Raw genomic sequence first — 23771 nt, 5'->3', positions numbered from 1 at the left:
ATAGAGCACACACCAGGAGGAGTGAATCTTTGGCTTATTATGACAGCAATATTTCAAGTAGTATCAGGATCACATGGAAAACCTTTAGCCCAACTGCTGACTATGTTTCTTAAACTTGCAAAATTTTCCTGTATGATATGAAATATTACATTGGCGACTTCTGAAGTTGCATACACTTCCAGATGAATAAGAATCAGATTTTGGTTACTCGATTCATGTCTGAATTAATTTCATACAGTGCATGATCATTTGATATATGTATCTGGATACACTGAATTTGATCTCATAGTTGTATCTGCTCATCATTTGGGGTCCTCACTACATACATAAATATAGAAACATACCGTCTAGGAAAGTCATGAACCATAGCTTGTGTTCAGTATATCCCTGCCTAGCCAACTTTTCTCATGCATTCTGCTGCTTTCATCGTATAGATTCTCGTTTTCCTAGCCAGCAAATTTATCCAGGCATCAAGCAGGGACTTCTACAAGGTTGAGAGTATAATGTAGCCAGGGATGATATTTAGACTCTGAATCTGTACAAGTTAGATAAAAAAATGGCTGATTACATTAATTTTCCTTTCTTTCTGCAGCTGTGACGGTGTCTTCCAGTGTAGACATAGAACCTCCACTGCAAAAGGTCATCACAATCACCGCAGAGGCTGCTCCTCCTGCAGATATTGATGTTCAACCCTCAAAAGAAGTTACCAAAGAAAGCAAAAAGCCTGCTGACGTCAGTGATGATGATGACATTGAACTCACAGAGGAGGAGGCCAAAATACTAGCTGAACTTGAGGCGGAGGCAGACGCTGAAGAAGCCAAAGAGACCAAGGATGGTGAGTCTTCAGCGACCGAGTCAGAGGACATTGCTTTGAAAGAGGAAAGGAGTCAAATATTGAGCCAAATGATGAAACTCAGCCTGGATGATCAAAATTCCAATGATACAGTGAACTACTCCCCATCCGCCGAACCAGAGCAGGAGATGTTGGAAGAAAAGCTGATCTCCCAGCTTGCCTATCCAGTCGTCAGGAATTCACATCAACAAGTCCCTGTGGGTTATGCACTGAAGTCTGAGGACACTCCAGAGATCAGTGTGAAAAAAATTGAGATTGCCCCTGAAGCGGAGTCGACAGAAAGCCAGCAGGATGAGGAAAGAGAGATGACAAGTACAAGCGATAAGGAGATCGATGTGGAGGCGATGCAGAAAGAGAAAAAGATGATAGTAGATGATGTTGAATCCAATGAAGAGTCTGATAAAGAGGAACCTGAAGAAAGAGAGGATGTTACAAAGGGAGAACCCGTCACCATAGAAGAGAGTGTTACAGCGAGTGAAACAGTGAAAGTTGCAGAAGAGGACGTTGTAGTTGAGTTGAAAGACATTAAGCTGGAAGTTGAGAGAAAGGACCCTATGGATAAGGCTGGAGAAAAGTATATTGTAGATGGTGAAGTGAAAGAAAGTCCTGAACCCTCTGCACTGTCAGCTACCCCAATACCACATCAGTTACCTACTGACGCCAAAGCATTACAGGAACAGTATACAATGCTGCAGAAGCAGTTTGCCGCGCTGCAGCAGCAGATGATCACCAACCAGCAGGCGGTGCTGCAGCAGCAACAGCAGCAAATTGTGTCTGCTTCTTCCGCGGCGGGGCAACCTGTGCCACCAGCCATGAGCGTGGGCAATCCGATGATGGTGTCTCAGCCGCCGATGGTGATGTCACCGGCGATGACACCACAACAGCAGCAGATGATGATGATGCAGCAACAGATGATGATGCAATACCCCATGGGAATGCCGCAATACATGATGACGCCGCAGATGATGGCGGTGCCGCCAGCGGCACCCATGGCAGTGTCTCCTCCTCAAGTTATCGGATACCCGGCACAGCCAGTTCTGGCAACCAGTCCTCAGCAAGTCGTCTTGGCAACATCCCCTCCCCAGCATCAGCAACCCCAGCAAGTTGAGCCAGAGCCTCAAGTCACCGTCGCATCACCGCCAAATATGGCTGACCCAGAGCCAGAAGTAGAGATGCCAGAAGTTGAACATGCAAATGAACCTGAAGAGAAGACAGAGCGTCCAAAACCCTTTGGAATAGAAATAGACTCCCAAGGTAACATGATCAAGTCGTCCTTAACAGTCCAGCAGCCATGGAAAGAGGACACAACTGCAAGTGACACTTTGGTTGGATCTCGGAATAGAACATCCTCCAATCCCATAAGTCCTGGAGCTACAGATCATAACACAGCCAGACCCAGGGCTGGAACTTTTGAGAAAACGCTGACAGATTGGCCTCCCAAGAGTGACGCCGCACAACAGGAAAAGAAAATCGTTATTGTTGAGGCAAGCAAGCCCGTTGAACCCAAAGAGGATAAAGACAAACGTGATATAGTCATCGTTGAAAATCAGCAACCACCACAGCCACAGAAAGTGCCGGAAAGTAAGCCAAGGGAGGTGGTGATCATAGAAAGTGCACCAAAACCACCGCCAGAACCTAGCAAACCAAAGGAGGATAAACCGACAAGGGACATCGTCATTATTGAAAACAATCCAAAATCGCAACCAGTGGCTGTGGCCACCTCGTCAGCCTCGGCAAACAAAGACAAAAACCAGGCAGCAGCTGGGAGACCTGGATACTCTCAGTACGCTCCCCATGGTGGAATTCCCAAATCCAAGCCAAGCCTACAAAAGGCTGCGTCGGAAGTCCAGATAAGATATTTACACTCTGCGAGAGAAGATGAACTGTCAGCTACCAGAGAAAGTGCCAGTGTGTCTAGACTCAGAGGGGTGAGTGACATAGAGATTCATATCATATGCTCTTTGACCTCCCATTTCCTGTACAGAGATCCAAACATGCTTACAACAACAATTGGGTTGTACCCAAATCAAAATTTGATGGTGAAAGTATACACTCTGACTCAAGAAAATTTAATGTAAAACATGTATTGATATCTGATATTCAGAAAGTCCAGAGTTTAGAACCTGCCAGAAAGTCCTCACGTGAAGAGAATTAAAAAAAATCGAATGTGTTTTAGCGGCACACTTGATTTATGTGTGTTTCTGCCTATTCACCTCTCAGGGTTTTGTCGGGTAACACAATGTTGTATAAGCACAAAGGAAAATGTTTGGTCGATTACAACAGCTAGCTGGCACCTGTCGATTACAACAGCTAGCTGGCACCTGTCTGCATTGCTGCATTGTGTAAATTCATGAATTTCAATGTATGAATCCTTTTGTGGAATGAATGAGGGTGAATCTAAACTGACTGATACACCTGTGATGAATTTCAATTACGACAGGCAATCTTTTTGTGACTTTGAAACACTTCTGCTTTCATCTTTTCCCTCCAAAAATAGAGCAGCGCTTTACTTGCTAAATGCATATTATGGATAACTGCTTCTGCATTCGTACGTGATAGTATGTGAGATGCTTTGTTGGTAATGTGTAAACGCATATCAAATCTACAAAATATATTGAAATTTGACATGTGAAAAAAGCAGCAAAGATAGCAGAGATAAAGCATGGGCATAAACAAACATTGAATCTGAAAATACATTCAACTGAAAATAAAATATATTGAAAGGTGGCAAAAATGACATTTCTACAATATTTTTTTGCTAACATCTCAACATCTTTTCTATTGCCATAGTCATGTCTGCTCCAAATTCAATCATGAAGCAATCAGTTAGTAATCTTGCTGTAATTGGTTTGATCTCCTCACAGATATTTGGTGGTGCAGAGAAATCATAGAGAAAAGGGGCCAAGTCAGTAACCCTGCCACTGCATTGGAAATACTAACATGTCAGAGCACTGTTGTCCAGTATCTACAGCAATCTGATGGCAAACAAGGAACTGGCATACCTCTTGCAACAAAGACTTTACAGATATGAGAACTTTTGGTTATATTACAGATATAAGTCGTTGAGTGTTAATCAGTGTAGGATAATTGCACACAATCTGAACTGAAAAAATGGATCGTCTACAATCTGAACTGAAAAAAAAATGGCTCATCTACGCAACCAATGTGAAATCTCTTCACATTAAGGGATTTTTTAAGTTAAAAATTTTGTCTCATTTTCCACTCACCATGCAGAAAAAAATAGTTTTATATCAGGTATGAACGTTGACTTTTCATTTGTGATGTAATAATGGTTTTTGGATTGGACAACAGATGTTGCCATTATGATCAAAGTTGAGGACTGCAGTGGAAAGGTCAAAGGTCACAAATCTTGACACAGGTTGTGCACAGCTGTAAATAAACAGTGACAAAAGTAGTGTAAGCAGATCAATTAGAGTGTTTAATACATCCCTCGCATTCCATAAATGTGTCGATTATAGAAAGGGGCACTTATGATTATTCTGTCTGCAACAGCGAGGTTTGTAATTTTCTGCTTCCATTTTTCGTTTTATTTACAGTGTCGTACATGACTCCGTACTGGGGACTCTTTGAAACAATGAAAGCTTGGTTTTAAGGGACAGAAAGACAAAAAAATTCGAACTTTTCATGTTTGATCATCATGAATGCATTACAAAATTTGAAAATACTGTGTGCAATGTTCTGCAGCCCGATCAAGGTAGCGTGTGGTGTCTATGTATTATTGTGTATTGACAAAACCCCCACCCAAATGGAGTTCTGGGTTTTCATTTTCGCCAAAACAACAGTTTTGATATCACACACGCAATAGTTACACTACCAAAGTGTCACCATTTAAATATTATATATATACTTAATATGCAATCTGACATAAGATGGATAATGGGATATTTGAATTATGTTCCTGGACAACATTATATACATGCCATATTGTCAAGAAGCATCCTTTGAAATAATAATTATTTTTTTTGAAATTGACAAAGTTTGAAAGCAGATGCTTCAATATTGTACTATGCAAGTTACATACACTGCATACCTTCTATGTTGTCAAACCTTGCGTTTGTAAAGTAGTGAAGCAGACAGCCTTTATAGATAACCTTTGCAAAATGTCAGCCAAATGAAATACATAACATTTTATCATGGCTACGATACACACAGTGACTAATCAAGCATGACTTACAGATCGGTGTGTCCTCTGACAAACATTGATTTCTTGAAACCTTGCGTCAGTTTGAAAAATTGTTGAAATTTCTTTGCATCAGCCGTATATTGTTATATGTGAACTATAAAATTTGCTTGTGTCACAGGCAATATTTTTTGTGTTGTGGTACGTCATATTGGACAAGAGGGCACACTGTTAGAGATAAACCTTGTTATTAAACTAAAAGCTTCATAACAATAAAAGCAGAGGTAGAATTCAATGTAGGCTTATATTTCTAAAAATTGCACCAGACATTTTTGTGCAAGATATGTAGAAAATACATTTTGTTTCACCAAAAATTAACAATATTGCCTTCCAAAAGATTTTACAGAGGTCTTTTACCATCTTACATGGATATGATCAAATATTTTTGCTGCCGATTATGTGTTTTTTTCGTTTCCATATTCTCACATCTGTACCTTGGCAAGTTGTAATTATGTTGTTTTGCTAATACTGTGATTTATGCAATATTTTGTATTTTCGAAAGAAAATGTATTTTGGAGGAGCTGAATTATTTTTGCAAGAATTAATTTAACATGATTGAACCGATTCAGTATTGTTTTGGTCATAAGTTGCAATTGGTATCAAAACAAACCGTAACTAACAAAATAAATTTAATTTTTGGTAACCAGTGACGTTAGCTAGGGAATTTCAGGGGTGGGGAATGAACTTGTGTATATTTTGCATATTGTGTAAATCATGTTTTGAAAAAGAACAAAAAATATAAACTATATTGGGTATGCAGAAGTCATACATCACGCATTGAACAGAAAAGTATATACATATGATGTAATTTTGCCTATTTGAGCATGATCCTGTGGAACTTCATGTCTGCTGTGACAAATGTTACACAGTCTCTTTGCATGATCATGACACTAAATGTCTGCTGTAACAAATATTTCACAATCTCTTTCTGGAGTGTAATCTCTTGTGTTTGTAGAATTAGCAATGATATTCTGTCTTCATTACGTTGTGATAAATTTATCGCCTGGCTCCAGTGGATTTCTGATAGTGAAAAAATCTCCTTACACACCCCATGGCAACCACTCCCATTTGCTATTGCTGTCTACAGCATAAGTCTACATAGAAATTGGTGAATTGCACCCTCTATGGCAGGTTGTGTTGAAGGTGGTGGTTCGGAAATTTACGTGTCCTCCATTCATTATTTGTGTCTCTGGACCATACGAGCTTCAGTTTCAGGGTTGGTGTATCTGCAAATGTCTGTGAGCTCACTGATATCGTAAACCGATTTGGCTGTTATTGGCCGAGGAAAGACGTAGTTGCTTCAGAAGATTGTAGAAAACTTGACTTTTATTGCACACAAGTTGCATGGGGATAGGGTATTGTTGTAACTTTTGCCAAAGCATGAAGGATGGTCTCAGATTGAAACATTTATAGTTAAAAAAAACCCAAAGCTGTGCATCAGAGGGGAGAAGGAGTTTAGAGCTCATTTCATTGACCGTACATGGTAGCTTGACATTTGGCGACCATAAGAGTTCAAGCACTCCAATGCCAAACAACAGATTTTGTAATTCCAAAACTAAAAAATTTTAACAACAGCAAGATTTCACCAGAATTTGATCAGTGGTGTAGATATTTCCAGTTTCTTGATGTTACAGCTGCAACCAAATTTGAAGCTCCTCTACTCTACCCTCTTCATCAAAACTTCTTACTTTGTACTCCACACTTCTTATCAACACCTGGCAGTTTTGAACTTTGGCTAGGGAGAGGATCTAACAAAACACACTTTGTTGAATTTGTGTTACAGTCTGAGATGACCCTTAACTCTGTATTGTCCTGCAGTATCATGCGATATATCTGTTATCATATTCTTTTAGACTTTGACTTTTATTCGACCAGAGTAAATATTTCAATATCTTATCTGAAATATGCTTCCCCATAAAATTGTAATGGTTTGTGCAAAATCAATAATCATGATAGTCAGTGGATACATCACATGAAGATTATGGATTGGACAGGCAGTAATGATGGCAGAGTAGAATTACAGCGCTGTAAATCGAAAAAAGTACCATTCCTGTAGACATTAAGGGGCCACTAGCTGTAACTTTTGATGATTTTTGTTACTTTTTTGGTTTTGTGTGTGAATTACAAGTTCTTGCTCTACTCCTGGAGCTTGTTGGAACCTCAACTACCGAGTTTGTCAACCCAGGTGTTCAGTGTGTCATTATTGTGTACCCTACTTTGAATTCTAGTCCAGATTAGAATTCACTTGTCAACAACAACAATGCAGTCTACACATGTACAGGCTGAGTTGACAAGCTGAATACTGTGCATCTCAACATACTCTGGGGAGTAGAACAAGACATTGTACTCGACATTTTACAACAAAAATAGTAAAATATCAAAAGTTAAGCTACCTTTTCATCACCAGACTCTGGTATATTCCATTTTTTTCAGTACAGTGGCAGGACCCATATACAGGAATATGGGGGTGAGAGGGCTTAAAACTTCAGTGTATTGGAAGCTTGATAAAATAGTTTCTGTCCTAGTTTTGATTATATGTGTGCTATTTAGTATCTCTTTCCTTTCTTTTTCTTCAAATTATTGACTGGTAGAAGTTAAAATCCTGGAGAAATTATGTTGTATGTATTATTTTGAAACCAAAAGAATTGTATAAATTGTCCTATTTAATAACCTTTATAAATAACTTTATTAATATCCATATTGATCGCAGCATCAGAAATATACTAAATGAAAATTTTTCCTTTTTTTTCTAATTTTTGCCTGTTCCGTTATATATATATCAAAATGAATCTTGTTAATCCATGTTATGATATTCCATATTTTGAGGCACTTTTATTTTCATGCAATTTTGTGATTTACAAACCCCTTGAAGTAATAAAAATAAAAAATCTGGATTATATTATATTCCCTTACCACCTTTGTGTGTGTGTTTGTTTATCGTGTGACATAGAATTAGGCAATGCTTTTAAGGCCCTGTCACACCTTGACGATATAGCCAGCGTATGCTGAAGTATGAAAAATTTGGCAAATACTCTGGGCGTATGTCGAAGACGTTATGGGTAAGTTTTGTATAAGTTAAGAGCATGCTGGTATATGTTGTAGTATGGCGAGGTCGTTGAAAACTTTTGTGCAGGCACAAAACTTTTCAATGTATGTCAGCATATGGCTCATACGCACGTGTGGGCCATAAGTTGTAGGTAGGTTATGCTGTCATTGATGCATGTTCACACACGTTACTTAATTTACTCATAAGTCAAAATGCGTCAAGATAATTGTCTAGCATACCCGAAACGTATTTTAACCTATTAGTACATTATGAATGCGCTATGTATATGCCCAAAATTGAAAATAGATCGTTTTAGAAGAATTTGATATGTCGGCTTACGCTGGCTAAATTGTCGAGGTGTGACAGTGCCCTTGGGTACACAATGTCAACATTTATGAAATGTCAAATGAAATAATTTTGTAATGTGGGCCTTGTGTAGGAAAAGAGCTTGAGATATTTCTGCAGACTGACATAAATACAGTAGCCGGACTTACTGACATCAAAATATTTCCCCCTCCCAACAAAATATTCAGCATTGACATTTGCGATCCTCCCCCCCCCCCCTTCCAACAACAACAAAAAAACAGTCTGGTTGCCTGTCCCACTCTGCTGCCTTCCTACTCTGTCCTAACAAATACAGCCCAAGTATATGAACATTCTGTTTTTGCATCTGCACAGTAAGTAATGGCAGTATATACTTTAGAGCAGTCCCATTCAACTCATGTGGTGACAAAATATTGCCACTGCAAACGATTGGAGGTAGACATAGTTTATCCAGCCTTTCATTGCAAAGTCCTCAAAAACTATGGATATGTAATGCTAATAGGAGAAAGTTAAATTGTTAGTGTTAATAGACAGTTTAAAAGTAAGATTGTGTATTGAAGTCCTTGTAACGATGCACAGATACTGTAACAGTGTATTACTTTGTTATAATGTGTGTATATGATAAAGGTGGTGTAAAATTTAGGAAAATTTTGGACAAAATTACACAACATGCCTGAATGCTCTGGTGTCAGGATCTTCCAAATGCAGAAAATCATATGGATGGAAGCGATTGAAAATCTGGTCCTGGTCAAATTTGATAATTGTCACAGGTAAACATGGAATGTAGTCTTTGTTTTCATAAAGACACTGGCAAAAAATAACCAACCATGTCGTACAGAGGCATCTTCACCTGTAGCAAATTAAAGTTTTGAAATTTCTCCACAGATCACTTCAGGAAACTTTGAGAAAAAAGGAGAATAAAGAAAGTTGGGGTCGCTGTCCATTACCCTTACAATGATGAACATAACAGGCCAGGCCTATCTTTGATTCAAAAAGTGGGGTAGCTACCATCATCGACCATCATCTCTGCAGGCAAAACAGTAATTTTCATCAACTAAAGTGGGAACAACTTGATTTACTCACAAGCTTTCAAGATGTATCCACCTTAGCTGTTACTGTGTGCCAGGCATCTATGCAGAGTTGTGGTTACTGACAAGCTACATTTGATCGTGTGAGGGCGCTGTCACATGTTAAGGCTACACATCCACAAACTTGCGCAACACCCATATTTACCGGTATCTTCTGGGAATCATATCACTGATTGGCTATGAATTTCTGCCAACCTTGTCCCATAAAAAGACATCATGTATCAAAACTTCATTCTTATAATGTTTTTTATTAGAAGTTAAATAAATGGGTACACTTCAGAGAATGACTTTATCTAAACATACCTTTTAGGAAACTTAATTAATTACTCAGTAGAAACTGTTTGAAAGCGTTCTCACTGAATTTATTTGATATTGACTGTTTTGATATAAAATCTGTATCATCACTTTTGACCATCTATCTCTTAGCTTTGTTGTTTCCTGGCAAAGAAACTTGAATAGCATTTTTCTTGTTTATCTTAATGCTGTTTTGGCACCAGCTTGAAATGAAGGCAGTGTATCAGCAATTGCTCAAATACTGGACTGGTTTGATAATAGTTTATTTGTGATTTGGCTGAGTCTTGCTGTCATGCAACAGACAGTTCGCACAAGTCACACAGGTGCAATTGCTTGTACAAGATTTTCTGTAGAAGTGAAGGTCAAACAGGTCAAACTGACAGAATTTCAAGTGCGGAACTTTTTGAAGAGGGGATGCATGTTAGCCTTTGTCTTTGACTTTGACTGGTACTCCATGTACACATGGTCATCTGCACCTGACATTGAACTCATGCTGCCAACACGACGCACAACCTAAAAGAATATGGAACACATACATATAGTGAGGTTAATAGCAGGTTTGAAAGATATGTCAGATGAGGAATTATCAATTCAGAAATTTCTCTTTGCGAGATGATTACAGTATGCAAAATTATTGAGGTGGATTATTTGTTTGTACCATGATGACAGCATGAGGTGGCTTAATCCGAAAGAAATGTTTTCTATTAAAAAGTATAAAAATCATATGTAATTTCAGCTTGTACTGAAAGTTTAGACTAAATTGGCTAAAGTGCAGAAAGTGATGATTGCTCTAATACAAAGATTTTGAAGCAAATTTTTCATAGCATTTTATTAGCATTACAATTTTTTTATTAGCATTACATATCCATACACTGTGCTACAACTCTGATTGTTTTCCTATGAATTGAATGGATCTCTTCACATGTGGTTGAGCACAAACAGAAAAGCAAACAAACAAAACAGAAACCATGATAAAGCAATAGAAAAATTGCACCTATTGTCAAAAACTATGTTTAATTCTGCCACAGTATGGTACACACACCTGGTTGCCTTTGGCTCCCAATTCTCCAGGCACTCTTTCCTCATCTGCGTCTGCATCACTGGCTGCTAACACTTGCTGAAGTAACCTCTGTTGCTCCTGTTTGGTTGAGTACTTGAGATTTTCCTGATGAAATAAAATAAAGGAACACAAAGTGGCATATCCATCAGCATATTGTACTGTCCATTTCATGTAACCTTGCGTTTCAGAGATCTTTGTTGGTTATACTGTTATAAACCAACTAATTATTTGCAGTATCTTTGTACTAAATTAATGAACTTCTTTTCTCCAGTACTTCTTTTAAAACTTTTATCTCAATGAATGTATTTCATCCTTTTCATGTTCACTGCATGAAATTATGGCCCTAAATACCTTAGGTGTTTGCATAGGGCATAACTGGTAAAAAGCTATGAGATTGAAACTTCCCTGATACTACAACGCTACTTAACAGCTAGACAGTACCCAGTTAAAGAATTACAGCTGGATGGTATGGTACATATAACTAATAGGTTATAAGTGACATATCTGAAAAGATAGGTCAGTCAGAAAATACTACACAACTAACCTCCTCTATTCCAGCCAGCTTTGTGATGACTTTGAAAGCGTATCCCTGGTTGACAAGAAATCTTTGTCTCTTCATGGAGAAGTACATCTCATGTGTGTCTTGTGACACCAAGGTATAGAAATATGCATTATACTCCTCAGCAGCAGAGCCTTGTCAGAAAATACCATACACATACATTTAAATAAGTGGCTGTTTCACACAGTGACTGAACCCCTTCATCAATGAACTTTGGTTATGTTCTGTTGTTTTTATGGAAGAGTTCAAATTTTTTTTGAGCAGAAATTGAGTTGAAAGCATAATATGTTTGCATATAAATCTTGCGTTGCACAGCTGAAGCTCATCAGCATTGTAACATCTCATTGTTTGTCAGAAAGATATCTGATACTTCCTTTCAAGCAGATATAACATTTTAAGATCCTCTTTCATTCAAAGACAAAACATACAAGTCATCGGCTACAGCTTCACAGTTGTCTCCCATGGTTAAAGGACACCAAACAACAAATGAAAGCCATGGACAAACAGTATTTTGTACCTTTCTTAGCTCTGAGAATTCTTCCTAATCGCTGTGCTTCTTGTCGTCGGGAACCCCCATGAGATGAAACTTGTATCAGTACATTGGCTTCTGGTAAATCAAACGATGTGTCTCCTACCTAAATGTTATTAAAGATAACAAGTTTAACAACAATACATACAAGGGAAATTCAACCTACCAGTAGAGTTTACGAAGATCTTTGAGCAAATAGGTTGTAAATGAGAAATTCATTCAATCCTGAAGAATCTGCTTTCAAGAAGAAATTGGAAAATTTAAAATTTTCCCATTTCTTTAATCGATAGCGTTTGAGTCAATTTTAGAAGAGACTGCTGTGCAAATTATTGAGTAACTATCTGTTTTGGTAAAACTGTGACAAGAGCAGCATGACGTAATGGGTAAAAACTACAAACATGAATGTCATGAAAGAATTTGTGGTGGCAAAAGTTCTGAGACATAGAATTCAGAATCATGGGTGTAAATTTACACCTGACAGATGTGAATGAAAACATGTATAACCAATTTGTGCTCAAAGTGCAAAAGGAAATAACTTGAACATTTGCACTACAAAGCTTTTGTTGATCTTTACCTTGGATATAAATATTGTATTAACAACTGGATTGTGCTTAAAATTCTGTAAAATTTGCATTCTTTCCCCTTGTGTGGTGGGTCCATAGATGTAAGGTCTGGAAAACAAAAAAACATAAGGAAAATTCTAAAAGTCTTACAATAGGATACTTATTTCCTAATACTTGGGTCTTGTCACAATAGAGAAAGAAAACTGTGACTTAAGCAAGTTTTGATGGTGACTGGTGGAAATTACAACATACAGAAGTGATTTACTCAGGGTGTAAAACACCATCAACATTGCTGTAGATGATATCAAATTAAAGTCTTCATTGAAAATAACTTGCATCATTATTTGGTTACTCTAACTACACAGGGTCTCTTGACTTTCGCTTTCTTACACAAAACTGTTTCAGAAACATTTCATTTTACCATTATAATACATCCAATCAATGGTTGGCACATCCAACTGGCATTGTAATCAATAGATGGTGGATAGAGTTCACTGCCTGGTTTAAACAAGCATACACACTGTGTAACCTTGGGTTTTATCTACTGAAAAATGTTACTGGGTACCCCTTGTTAATTTCCATTAAGCTAAATGATAAATCCTACATTCTCCTTGTCTTACAAAATGACTTCACACAAGTCATGGCACAGCAAAGACTACAAGGGAGTTGTGGATTTAGATATGCTCTCTTTGAGAAGCAGGGATCAATAGTTCTTTGAGATCTGTCTACTTACTTGCCCATGGCTACAGCATAGTGTTTCAATGCAAACACGTTATCTGAGAACACAATGACCTTGTCGTTTCTCTGCTCATGGTACTTCACCAAAAACTGGCAGGCTCTGAACTTGTTTGGGTTCATTACATAGAGTAACTGCAAATCAGATAAGAGAGACGGTCAATCATTGTGTGAAATATCGAACGAATTCAAAGTGTCAGTTATTGATGATAACAGAACTAGTACATGGGTCATAGACATGTGAATATCAGTGGCCTTGTAAAATGAAAATATACCAGATGTTGGTAATGATTGCAAAGAAGATGTTTAGCAAGAAACATCCATGGAAAGCAGTTGCTATGGAAAACAAAATTCTGAATGTACATGATGGACTTTCGGTACATCCCGTGAATGCTGTCTGAGTTTTGATTCAAGCACTCTTGCTGTAGTTAGTTATTTGCAGGATAAATTTCAAATTTCATATACTGGGCAAGATATATATTTTTTCATAGAAGAATTTGCCCATCAAAAAAATCCCCATGGCAAAAAAATATCACCTAAGATCGGTGGTCCATGTATGAGCATCAAGGTTGTCAACAACCTCTTAGTAGTTTTGGTATACTCCCAAAAAATTCAAGGGCACAGGTGAAAAATAGTATATTTGAAAATAAAGTTTCAACGTGTATTCAATGTACAACATGCTACCATTGTTTAAGGTAGAATGCACCTCGGGGACAGATATTCGGACTCCCAAACTTTTTCAATTTTTTTCTGATATACCACTTGTAGCGGTTCATTTTAAAGCTCTTGGAGTAAGAAAACTTTTCACCGGCTTAGTTTTTCGAAAATTCGAAAATTTTTTTTCTCCATAGAGTTAACAAAGGGATGGCGGCCATTTTGAATTTCAAATATCTGAAAATCTTGAGTTATTTGTTTCTCTAGTGCCAAAATTTGCACGGTGACCCCTGATTTCTATTCTTGATTTTGAAAGTAAATGGTTGAAAGATTCCTTAAGGAAAGTTTGAGCAAAAGTTTAAGTCTTTTACTTTAGAGGCGCGAACTACCTTAATGTGCCTACTTGAACGCTGATGAAGGGAGAACGCTCATCCTGTATGGCATAGGAAATGTCCTTTTGGCAAGATGCTCATTTATACAGGGTTCTGATTGATGGAGTTCAAACTGGTGACCTCACATGACCTTTTAACTCACATTTCTCTTTTTTGTCTTGATTGCAAGATACTCTCTGTAGAACTCAGGGGTCATAGGGCACCAGACTTCTGCACACTGTACTTTGGCAATGAATCCTGAGTCTTGGAGTTCCATCCAGTTGGCTTCATACAGTTTGGGGCCGATCAAAAAGTTCAGATCAGCAATCTTGTCATCTTCTCTGACCAGGGTTGCTGTCAGACCCAGTTTGCAATGTGCCTGTACTGATGTTAGTACTCTTCTGAACTGCTTGGCTGGTATGGTGTGTACCTCTGGAATTAAAATTAATTCATAAAATACTATTGTTTGCCAGTGTAAGAATATTTAACACGATTACAAGAGAAACTTTGCATCATTTTAATCATACTGAAACAACATTATAAGTCAAGGGATTTGGTATCAGATATCACAAGTGGGTTTCTTAAACTTTTGATCGTGAACAGACCATGGTTTTTTCAATGACTTTTTCATAAGATATCTGGTGTCTAAGAATGCAAATCTAAAATTTTATCCATGATGGTGGGGATTTGCTGCTGATGATATCTTACTTGTAGATGACCATCATGTTGAAGGGGATCTTTCAATAACCCCCTTTATTCATCAAAATTTAGTTGCTATTTTTCTACAATTAAATGGGAAATGCTAATGATAGGCTATGAATATTTTCCATTGATCATGAATCATTATTATTTGTGTACTCACACAATACTCAACCAAGTCTATATCACTTTTTGAAGTGACATTAGATACAAAAGCAGACAATAGACACATCAAAACTGAGTAAATTGAGACAATGCTTAGATCTGTGATATGGAGGAATTAGCTGACGTACCGTCAAGAAGCATGAGCCCCCATTCCTGGGCATGTATCCATTCCATCATTTTCTCAGCTTCCCAAGATCTCTTGGTGGAGTGACCCATCATGGAATATGTGCTGATAACAACACTGCATCCTGAAATGCAGCATGAGATGAATAAGATATGTTGCGTGATGGGCAACATCACTGGACAGAAAATTTGTGGTACAAACTGGCTTTATGATGACTGTAGATTGTTGTATAAAATACAAGTTTAGAGTTATAAATAATAATGATCATGTTACATTGTCAAGTCACTTTACATTCAGTATATAGTTTGTGCAGAAACCATTCTGGTGGATCTTCAATGACTTTATTTCTCAACAGAAATTAACAAATACAAGACATAGCCAACACTGATTAAAAGTTGACTTACAGTTAAAATCCATGTTATAAGAAGTGTGATGTTACCTTAAAATTTGTTTTTTGATTTTTGATGCTTTCAGATTACGAACAAAACTAAATTATCTGATCATTCATCAAAAAAATTCATAGCAGGGAGCCAAATAGCAATAGCACCTTACCCATTGGTTTATCTTTGGCATCTGATGTAAATCTGCATATCATACTATCATCAACCGTGGACCAGAGTTTGAACTGTGATTTCCACTGTTCAACTGATACACCAGATGTACACAGAACCATACAACGTTTTCTCACAGTACATGCTGCAGTCACCCCTACCAGTGTCTTGCCAGCACCTGTACAGTGAAAAGTAGGGTGTGTTTTGTGAGCCATACTTGCCCTCAAATATCTCCAGGAGAGTCTAATTACAGGTTATTAATTGTGTTTTGATGTCAGCTTTGGTGCAGATTTCAAAACAAGAAGTAGAGTGTAACTCTGGTGGACTGGTTATGGGCAACATATTCCCATGTTGAAACAGCAGTCATGGATGAGTTTTCTGTGAAACTTATATTCAATAAACTTTATGTTCATGTGGTAAGGAGAAATTTCTTATTGATTGTTAATATATCTGGCAAAGGACCCTAATTTGTTTTTAAACATACCTTGATGATTTCCCAGAAACGTCACTGAAATCTTATGTGAGCACAAAATGGTTTTATTTTCATTGCAAGTTCGACAAATTCATGGACTGTTCTACAATATACCCGTACCGTCACTTGTTGCACATCAGTATTTCAATAAGCAAAGTGTCACACACTGTGAACTCACCACATGGTAGGACAATGACCCCTGACCTTGCTCTGCCGTTACCAAACATTTTACGCAGACTTTTCTCCTGGTATGGTCTGAGTACTGCCATGGGTTTCAAGTCAATACTGGGAAATAAATTGATGTAATGTGAAAGACAAGTCAGCAAGAATATTTACAAAATGCTTGTTGTCTATTTGATAACTCACAGATAACTTTAAGCTCTTGAAATTGGTTTGGAAATTTGGTTGCCAGTGACAGGTAACCGCCTGGGTTGGCATTAACTGTCAGTCAACCTAGCATCTAGATTGGTGATATCCTACAATGCATCTGATATCTGGTTCAGTGGTATCATTGAACTTGACACGAGATTAAAGGTTGATCTTCACATTCAACAGCTGATACCTGGGTTGGCAGTGACTGTCAACTGACCTAGTATCCGCACTGATGGTGTCATTCAACTCACCTGATATCTGGATTGGTAGTTACTGTCAACTGACATAATATCTGCACTGATGGTGTCATTCAACTCACCTGATATCTGGATTGGTAGTTACTGTCAACTGACATAATATCCGCACTGATGGTGTCATTCAACTCACCTGATATCTAGATTGGTAGTTACTGTCAACTGACCTAATATCCTGCACTGATGGTGTCATTCAACTCACCTGATATCTGGATTGGTAGTTACTGTCAACTGACATAATATCTGCACTGATGGTGTCATTCAACTCACCTGATATCTGGATTGGTAGTTACTGTCAACTGACATAATATCTGCACTGATGGTGTCATTCAACTCACCTGATATCTGGATTGGTAGTTACTGTCAACTGACATAATATCTGCACTGATGGTGTCATTCAACTCACCTGATATCTGGATTGGCAGTGACTGTCAACTGACCTAGTATCTGCACTGATGGTGTCATTCAACTCACCTGATATCTGGGTTAACATTGTCATTTCTGAAATCATACTCTGCCAACAATGGATACTCCAATTCTATGCATCTGAAATACACAGAAATAATCTCAATTAGAATAAATGAACCACCTCAGCAATGGGTACACCACTCGGTTTTGACAAGCTTACTCCATATATGCATCGCTATTGTCTTGTGCATACATGTTGTGAACTGGTCAAAATCTTGCGGCATACCCTTCAGTATGGGTGGTATTGCTTTTCAAAACCTCAATGAGCCAGTTATATTTAGATGACACAATTTCTGCAAAGTGAACCTCTGATATAAATTTATAACAGCACAGCAAAGGTTTTTTGTTCTTAATATTTATCCCTGAATTTTTGTTTTTCATATTAAATACAAATTTCTACCTTTTCTGTATTGTTTCTATGTGTTCTTGATTGACTTCAAAAGAAACAGTCTGTAAATCTTCCACTTCTTCTTCATCATCGTCGTCTATCTTGCCGTAGAAATCAAAGATATCCTTTGGGATGGCAGCCTGGTCACCTGCACCGTTCTCCTGTGAGTTTTCAGCTCCTTTGCTTGTGCCATCATTAGAATTGCTGTTTGAAGTACTTGGCTTGTTCAGCTGATCAGAAACACAAATATTCAAGTTTTAAATTCAAGCAGGGCGTGAATGACTTCACTTGTCACAAACACACAAAGCAGGAACCTACTTGTATATTTGTCACTTCACATAAAGCCAGTGAGAAGTTGTGCAGGCAGAGATGTTACTAAAGTTTTCACAAATGAATGTGACTCTGGTGTGATTTGTGATATAGAAACTTTTGCAGTGAAATGGTGTGAGTCTCTTTGTAGAATACAAGAAACGCAATAACGGTAAAACAAAACTTCTCTTTTAAATCTCCCAAAAATATTACAAAAATCTATATTAACAAAATCCCAAAATTTTCTGGTTTGAGTGCCGTGACCTACTTGGTTAGATGTAACATTACTTCCCTCTCCTGTTGTAAAGTTGACGATAAAAACTTTGGATGAAATTACTATTTCTGACCTGTAGAGCTGATTTGCTTGACACTTTTGAAACAATCAAATTATCTTCAGTCTGATCAGGATCATCAGTGTCTCGTCGTAACCTGCATTCTTGAATTACTGGGTCTTTCAATAGTTTCTGGATCACTTCCTGTCAGAGAACAGGAATTGGGGAAATAAACCACAAAGATTATAACAATGGTGAATATTTACTGATTACAGAAGTGGTGGAATTCTGTTATTGCATCATAAAATCAAACTTCCAAGCTTCATGACAAAAATAATGATGAAAATAATACATTGGACTGGTTCACTGAAGAATAGAACAAAGATTTGGACTGCCTTATATACAACTTTCCAAATCACAATTTTGCACACTGAAATTCACAGTCATATTAAGTATTCCATAATTTCAGGCATTTTTGCAGGGTTAAGTACCACTGTAACTCTGTCATAAGGATTTATATCAAAAACTTAGTCAAAGGCACAATCGCAAGTACACTGTAATAATGGTCATGACTTTGACCTCCTAAGCAGAAATTTCCCCATCACATATTTCTAAAATAGCTGGTTGTAGTAAGGTCACTTTTTTGTATCTGTACATCCTTAGATTTCTACTGTCAAATACAATGCTTGTAGTATGAACCTCACATATGTCACTGAAGTTACAGAAACACAGAAATGGAAGTTTCAAATGCAATTCAAATATTTTTGCTGAATTCATGTTTTTGAATTTACATTGATGAAAGTTATGTTATGACCTGTTGTGATCTGACAAAAGATGAAAATTAAAATATGTGTGATACATTTTCTACTTGTTCTACTCTTTGCTTTTACCAGTACATACTGAGAGAAAGGTGACAGGAATATTAGGAATGAGAGATGAGAAAGGCAAAGACTTACCGCATGTCTGCTCTCTACAAAGTATCTGTTGTGTTTCAGTACCAACTTCAATTTTCCATAGCTGAGAGTGCATAGCTGAAGTGAAATTGCATTATTTTATAAAACAAATCAAGAGCTCTGTTTTACGGTCACAGATAATGAAGAATGTCACAGCTATTACTCAGCAAATTTCACAATGATGGTCATTCTCTTTCAGAAGATCATCATTAACAGCTCAAAAGTGAAAGGCAAACAATTGGAAAAATACAAACACGCAAACATTTAGTCAAAAATAGTGTCAATGACACTGTGCTCCCATTTTACAGAAATACTAAGTACCAGTACACACATGACATTGCATTCCTACAGGTTGATTACTAAGGAAATTCCATTGTAAGTCCAAATTAATCTTATACCCCAGCAATATGAAATGCTCCATGTCATAATGACTTTTACATATCTGACAGAAAACAACCCTAGGATCAAGACTACCATGTTTTAAAGCAATCCAACAAATACTTTGGGAGAAAATGATTTTTTTGACAAAAAATGGGAAAAATTGCCCCAACAATACAAATATGAAAATCTCACCACAATTTGAACGAATCTGACAAAGGCAAACCCTGGATAATACATACAAGTTTTCAAGGCAATGGGATGAGCACTTTCAGAAAATAAGATTTTTTGACCAAAAATGGGAAAATCGCCCTAAAAATACAACTTTCAACATTTCACCACAATTTGAAGAAATGTAACTAAAATCACTATAAAGAGCCTAGGTGCTGCGGTTTAGGAGTTTTTAATGTGTATGGACATACATATTACATACATGCATACATGCATGCATGCATGCATGCATACATACATACATACATACAGACAGACAGACAACAGATAGACATGCATACATACATACATTTATTTTTACAGCTTTTAACCTTCAACAGCCGCCCAACCTATCAATATCAGCTTGTTCAACTTGATACCTGGTACTACTGCTTATAATAATATACACAAGAGTTAATTACATTCTAATTAAAGTAAACATGCCTTGCTTGTCAATATATGTCAAAAAAACCCAGAATATCTGTCAGGTTATAAAGAATTTCAGCTTGTTAACTTTATCAGTATTTTCATCCTATTAACCAAGCACATTTTAACTCTCAAATTAACATTGCAAGTAAGTTCTGTTGAATAAGTTGAGACTGTACGTACTCAGAGAAAGCACACTGAAGAGACAAATGTTTTCAACTTAAGAAGTTCAAGGTCATCAAAAACATTATAAGGAATCATGTAACTCTTTCATTGCACTGTTTACACAGATTGCATAATTGCTCTAAATAGAACATGAGTAATATTATAGCCCAGCTTTACCATAAAAACCCTATCACTTTGACCACTCTTTTAATTGACCACTCTATTTTTTACCTCAAAATGTAATTTTATTTAATCCTTATCAAGTTGATCACAACTGGAAATAGGAGCTGTCTCTATCTCTCTTTATTTGGCCAACCTATCATGACAAACTATTATGAGCAATTTCTTTTAGATAACATACAGAGAACAATACATGACGGTACAGAATATGTCAAAGTCTGGATTCAGGAAAGTTGCCTTTACATGTTTTAATCATCCAAAATGGTAAACATTTCACTATAAACTGTCAAAAATGTTGAACTTTCTAATAATTCTACACTAAAATTATTTTGGCTTTGTTGATTTCCTAATTAATTCAATTATTTAAGATTATATTAATTATTTTTTTCTGGGTGAATTGATAGGGTTTATACAGTACAAGAGTTACATACAATGTAAGTCAAATTCAGTTGAGTATCAATTACCGTCTAACATTGCATCATTCCTATAAATAACACCTCAGCCTTGTAACAGCACAATCATAATCTGCTCATTCACACAGGCAGTACTTGACTTTAAATGAATGACCTACATTTCACCTGTGTACCAAATTTGAAAGCATGGCAAAAAGTACCACAAATTTGCAAATTTGGCCTTTAGTTCACCGAGTCATCTTCAGGTCACTCCTAGGAACCTGCACACCCAATTAGAAAGTAATGGCATACACAGTTTCAATTTGGACCAAAAATGGCAAAAATTGCCCAAAAATACAAATATGCAAATTTTGCCATAATTTCGATGAATCTTATTTTGGGTCATCACAAGAAAGCTGCAAACCAAATTTTAAAGTGAACAGACCATTGGTTTCAGAGGAAACAATTTTTTACTGATATGGCAAAAAATAGAGAAAAAATTCATTAAAAATAGAAAGCAGCCAATATCGACACCAAATCTATATGTTTGAATGAGTGGGGCCCAAGGTACCTAAAAACCAAATATGACAACGATCAGAAGAGTAGTTCCTGAGTTATTGATTTTTGACCATTTTCGCCCTTTTTTCTACCTCATTTGCATATCCATAAAACTAACAAGTTCATTTTAACAACGGCACATCTAGACCACATATGGCATCACTACACCAAAAATCAGCTTTACACGTGCAGCAGTTTCGGAGTTTTTGCGTTGGACGGACAGACATCCATACATACATACATACATACATACATACATACAGACAGACATCTCACATACAGACTTTTTTCAACCATATAACCTCCCAATTGCCATATATGTATGGCAAATGGGAGCTAAAAATGTGTTCAAAAAATCAAGTTTCATATCTTTTAAAAGCAGTATTTTACTGGACACGTGATATATCATAGTGGTTTATTAGCTCCCATAGCCATATGTATATATGGCAATGGAAGCTATTCTTATAGGCTAGGGAAATGTCTGTATGTATGTATGTCTGTATGTCTGTATGTCTGTACGTCTGTATGTCTGTATGTCTGTATGTCTGTCCGTCAACATCAAAAACTCCAAAACCGCTGCATATTTCATCTTGATATTTGGTGTGTACATGGATGATGGGCTGTAGATGAGATTTTGTTCAAATGAAGTTGTCATTGCCAAAAATATGCAAATTAGTGCCAAAAAAGGCGTTTTTGGTAAAAAATCTTCTTCTTCATAACCGCTGGTCAGACAGCTTTGATATTTGGTATACAGGTCCCTAGGGATAACCCAACTTGGATTTGTTCAAATTGTGATGAAATATGCAAATCTGTATTTTTAAGGAATTTTTTTGTCATTTTTGGTCAAAAATTTATTTCATCAAAACCGCTTGTCTGACAGCTTTGATATTTGGTATACAGGTCCCTAGGGATAACCCAACTTGGATTTGTTCAAATTGTGATGAAATAAGCAAATCTGTATTTTTAAGGAATTTTTTCGTCATTTTTGGTCAAAAATTTATTTCATCAAAACCGCTTGTCTGACAGCTTTGATATTTGGTATACAGGTCCCTAGGGATAGCCCAACTTGGATTTGTTCAAATTGAGGTGAAATAAGCAAATCTGTATTTTTAAGGAATTTTTTTGTCATTTTTGGTCAAAAATTTATTTCATCAAAACCGCTCGTCTGACAGCTTTGATATTTGGTATACAGGTTCCTACAGATAAACTAAATATGATATACAGAATATATGATGAAATCTGCAATTTTGTATTTTTGGTGCAATTTTTGCCATTTTTGGTCAAAAAATGTGTTTCTCAAAAACTACTTGTCTGATGCCTTTGATATTTGGTATACAGGTTCCTGGGGGTTCTCTTAGTGTGATATAGTGAAATTTGATGAAATCTTCAATTTTTGTATTTTTGGGTCAGTTTTTGCCGTGTTTGGTCAAAATATTTGTTTCTCAAAAGTTACTCACGTGATAGCTTTGATATTTGGTATACATTTTTATACATAATTATGATGAAATCATCAATTTTGTATTTTTGCAGCTAATTTTGCCATTTTAGGTCAGGCCATCCTGAAATGAGCTATCAAAGATCTCAACCTTTTTCATCAATACATATGTCACAAAAAGTTGCTCTCTACATAACACAGCAGAGCTCTGTCGACCATTGGGTCGCTTGTTAGCTCTTATAGCCGTATGTATATATGTTTACTAGTTTACATTTTATTGAAAATCTCAATAGCCACTGAGCAGATTAGATGAAAATTAGCATGTAAGTACTTTGGGCTGACCTGAAATGATTGTGCACATCTTGGGTCAGTATCTTGGACTTGCTATTTTTCATGAATTTTTTTGTAATTTTCTCCCATTTTTGGTCAAAAAATCTTCTTCTCTGAAACCACAAGTCTGATTGATTTGAAACTTGGTATGGAAGTGCATAGGAGTGACCTTTCTCAAATCTGGGCAAATCGTGGTGAAATTTGCATATTTGCATTTTTTGGCTATTTTTTTTCATTTTTGATCAAATTTTTTTTTTAACTCTGAAACCACACGTCCGATTGAGTTGAAACTTAGTGTAGAGGTTTTTACGGGTGACGTCAGTAAGATTTGATCAAATTCTGGTGAAATTTGCATAATTTTATTTTATTGGGGGAATTGTTTCTATTTGTGAT

General features: G+C 36.8%; 2 protein-coding genes across 8 annotated transcripts in view; one reads left to right on the top strand and one right to left on the bottom strand.

Annotated features, from left to right (window-relative positions):
• Nucleotides 1–7966, top strand: part of LOC139140430 (enolase-phosphatase E1-like) — a 52701-nt gene extending 44735 nt beyond the window's left edge. For all 7 annotated transcript variants that reach the window (XM_070709711.1, XM_070709707.1, XM_070709706.1 and 4 more), the window contains 2 exons: nucleotides 593–2781; nucleotides 3718–7966. In XM_070709711.1, the coding sequence (XP_070565812.1) occupies nucleotides 593–2781; nucleotides 3718–3744 (2216 nt within the window). In that variant the 3' untranslated portion in view covers nucleotides 3745–7966. The remainder of the gene's footprint in view (nucleotides 1–592; nucleotides 2782–3717) is intronic.
• A 1774-nt stretch (nucleotides 7967–9740) lies between these two features.
• The window catches only part of LOC139140426 (general transcription and DNA repair factor IIH helicase/translocase subunit XPB-like), a 20077-nt gene continuing 6046 nt past the window's right edge, over nucleotides 9741–23771 (bottom strand). The window contains exons 6-19 of the mRNA XM_070709701.1: nucleotides 19308–19382; nucleotides 18427–18555; nucleotides 17783–18000; nucleotides 17389–17460; nucleotides 16467–16573; nucleotides 15818–15994; nucleotides 15270–15389; nucleotides 14441–14709; nucleotides 13251–13387; nucleotides 12529–12625; nucleotides 11943–12060; nucleotides 11411–11559; nucleotides 10849–10971; nucleotides 9741–10319 (exon numbers count right to left, since the gene is read on the bottom strand). Coding sequence (XP_070565802.1) covers nucleotides 10194–10319; nucleotides 10849–10971; nucleotides 11411–11559; nucleotides 11943–12060; nucleotides 12529–12625; nucleotides 13251–13387; nucleotides 14441–14709; nucleotides 15270–15389; nucleotides 15818–15994; nucleotides 16467–16573; nucleotides 17389–17460; nucleotides 17783–18000; nucleotides 18427–18555; nucleotides 19308–19382 — 1917 coding nt within the window. The 3' untranslated portion in view covers nucleotides 9741–10193. The remainder of the gene's footprint in view (nucleotides 10320–10848; nucleotides 10972–11410; nucleotides 11560–11942; nucleotides 12061–12528; nucleotides 12626–13250; nucleotides 13388–14440; nucleotides 14710–15269; nucleotides 15390–15817; nucleotides 15995–16466; nucleotides 16574–17388; nucleotides 17461–17782; nucleotides 18001–18426; nucleotides 18556–19307; nucleotides 19383–23771) is intronic.

Source organism: Ptychodera flava, chromosome 9 (assembly GCF_041260155.1).
Source record: "Ptychodera flava strain L36383 chromosome 9, AS_Pfla_20210202, whole genome shotgun sequence".
Taxonomy (NCBI): Eukaryota; Metazoa; Hemichordata; class Enteropneusta; family Ptychoderidae; genus Ptychodera; species Ptychodera flava.
The sequence above is the reverse complement of the archived record's forward strand: the minus strand, read 5'-3'. Positions and strand labels throughout refer to the sequence as shown.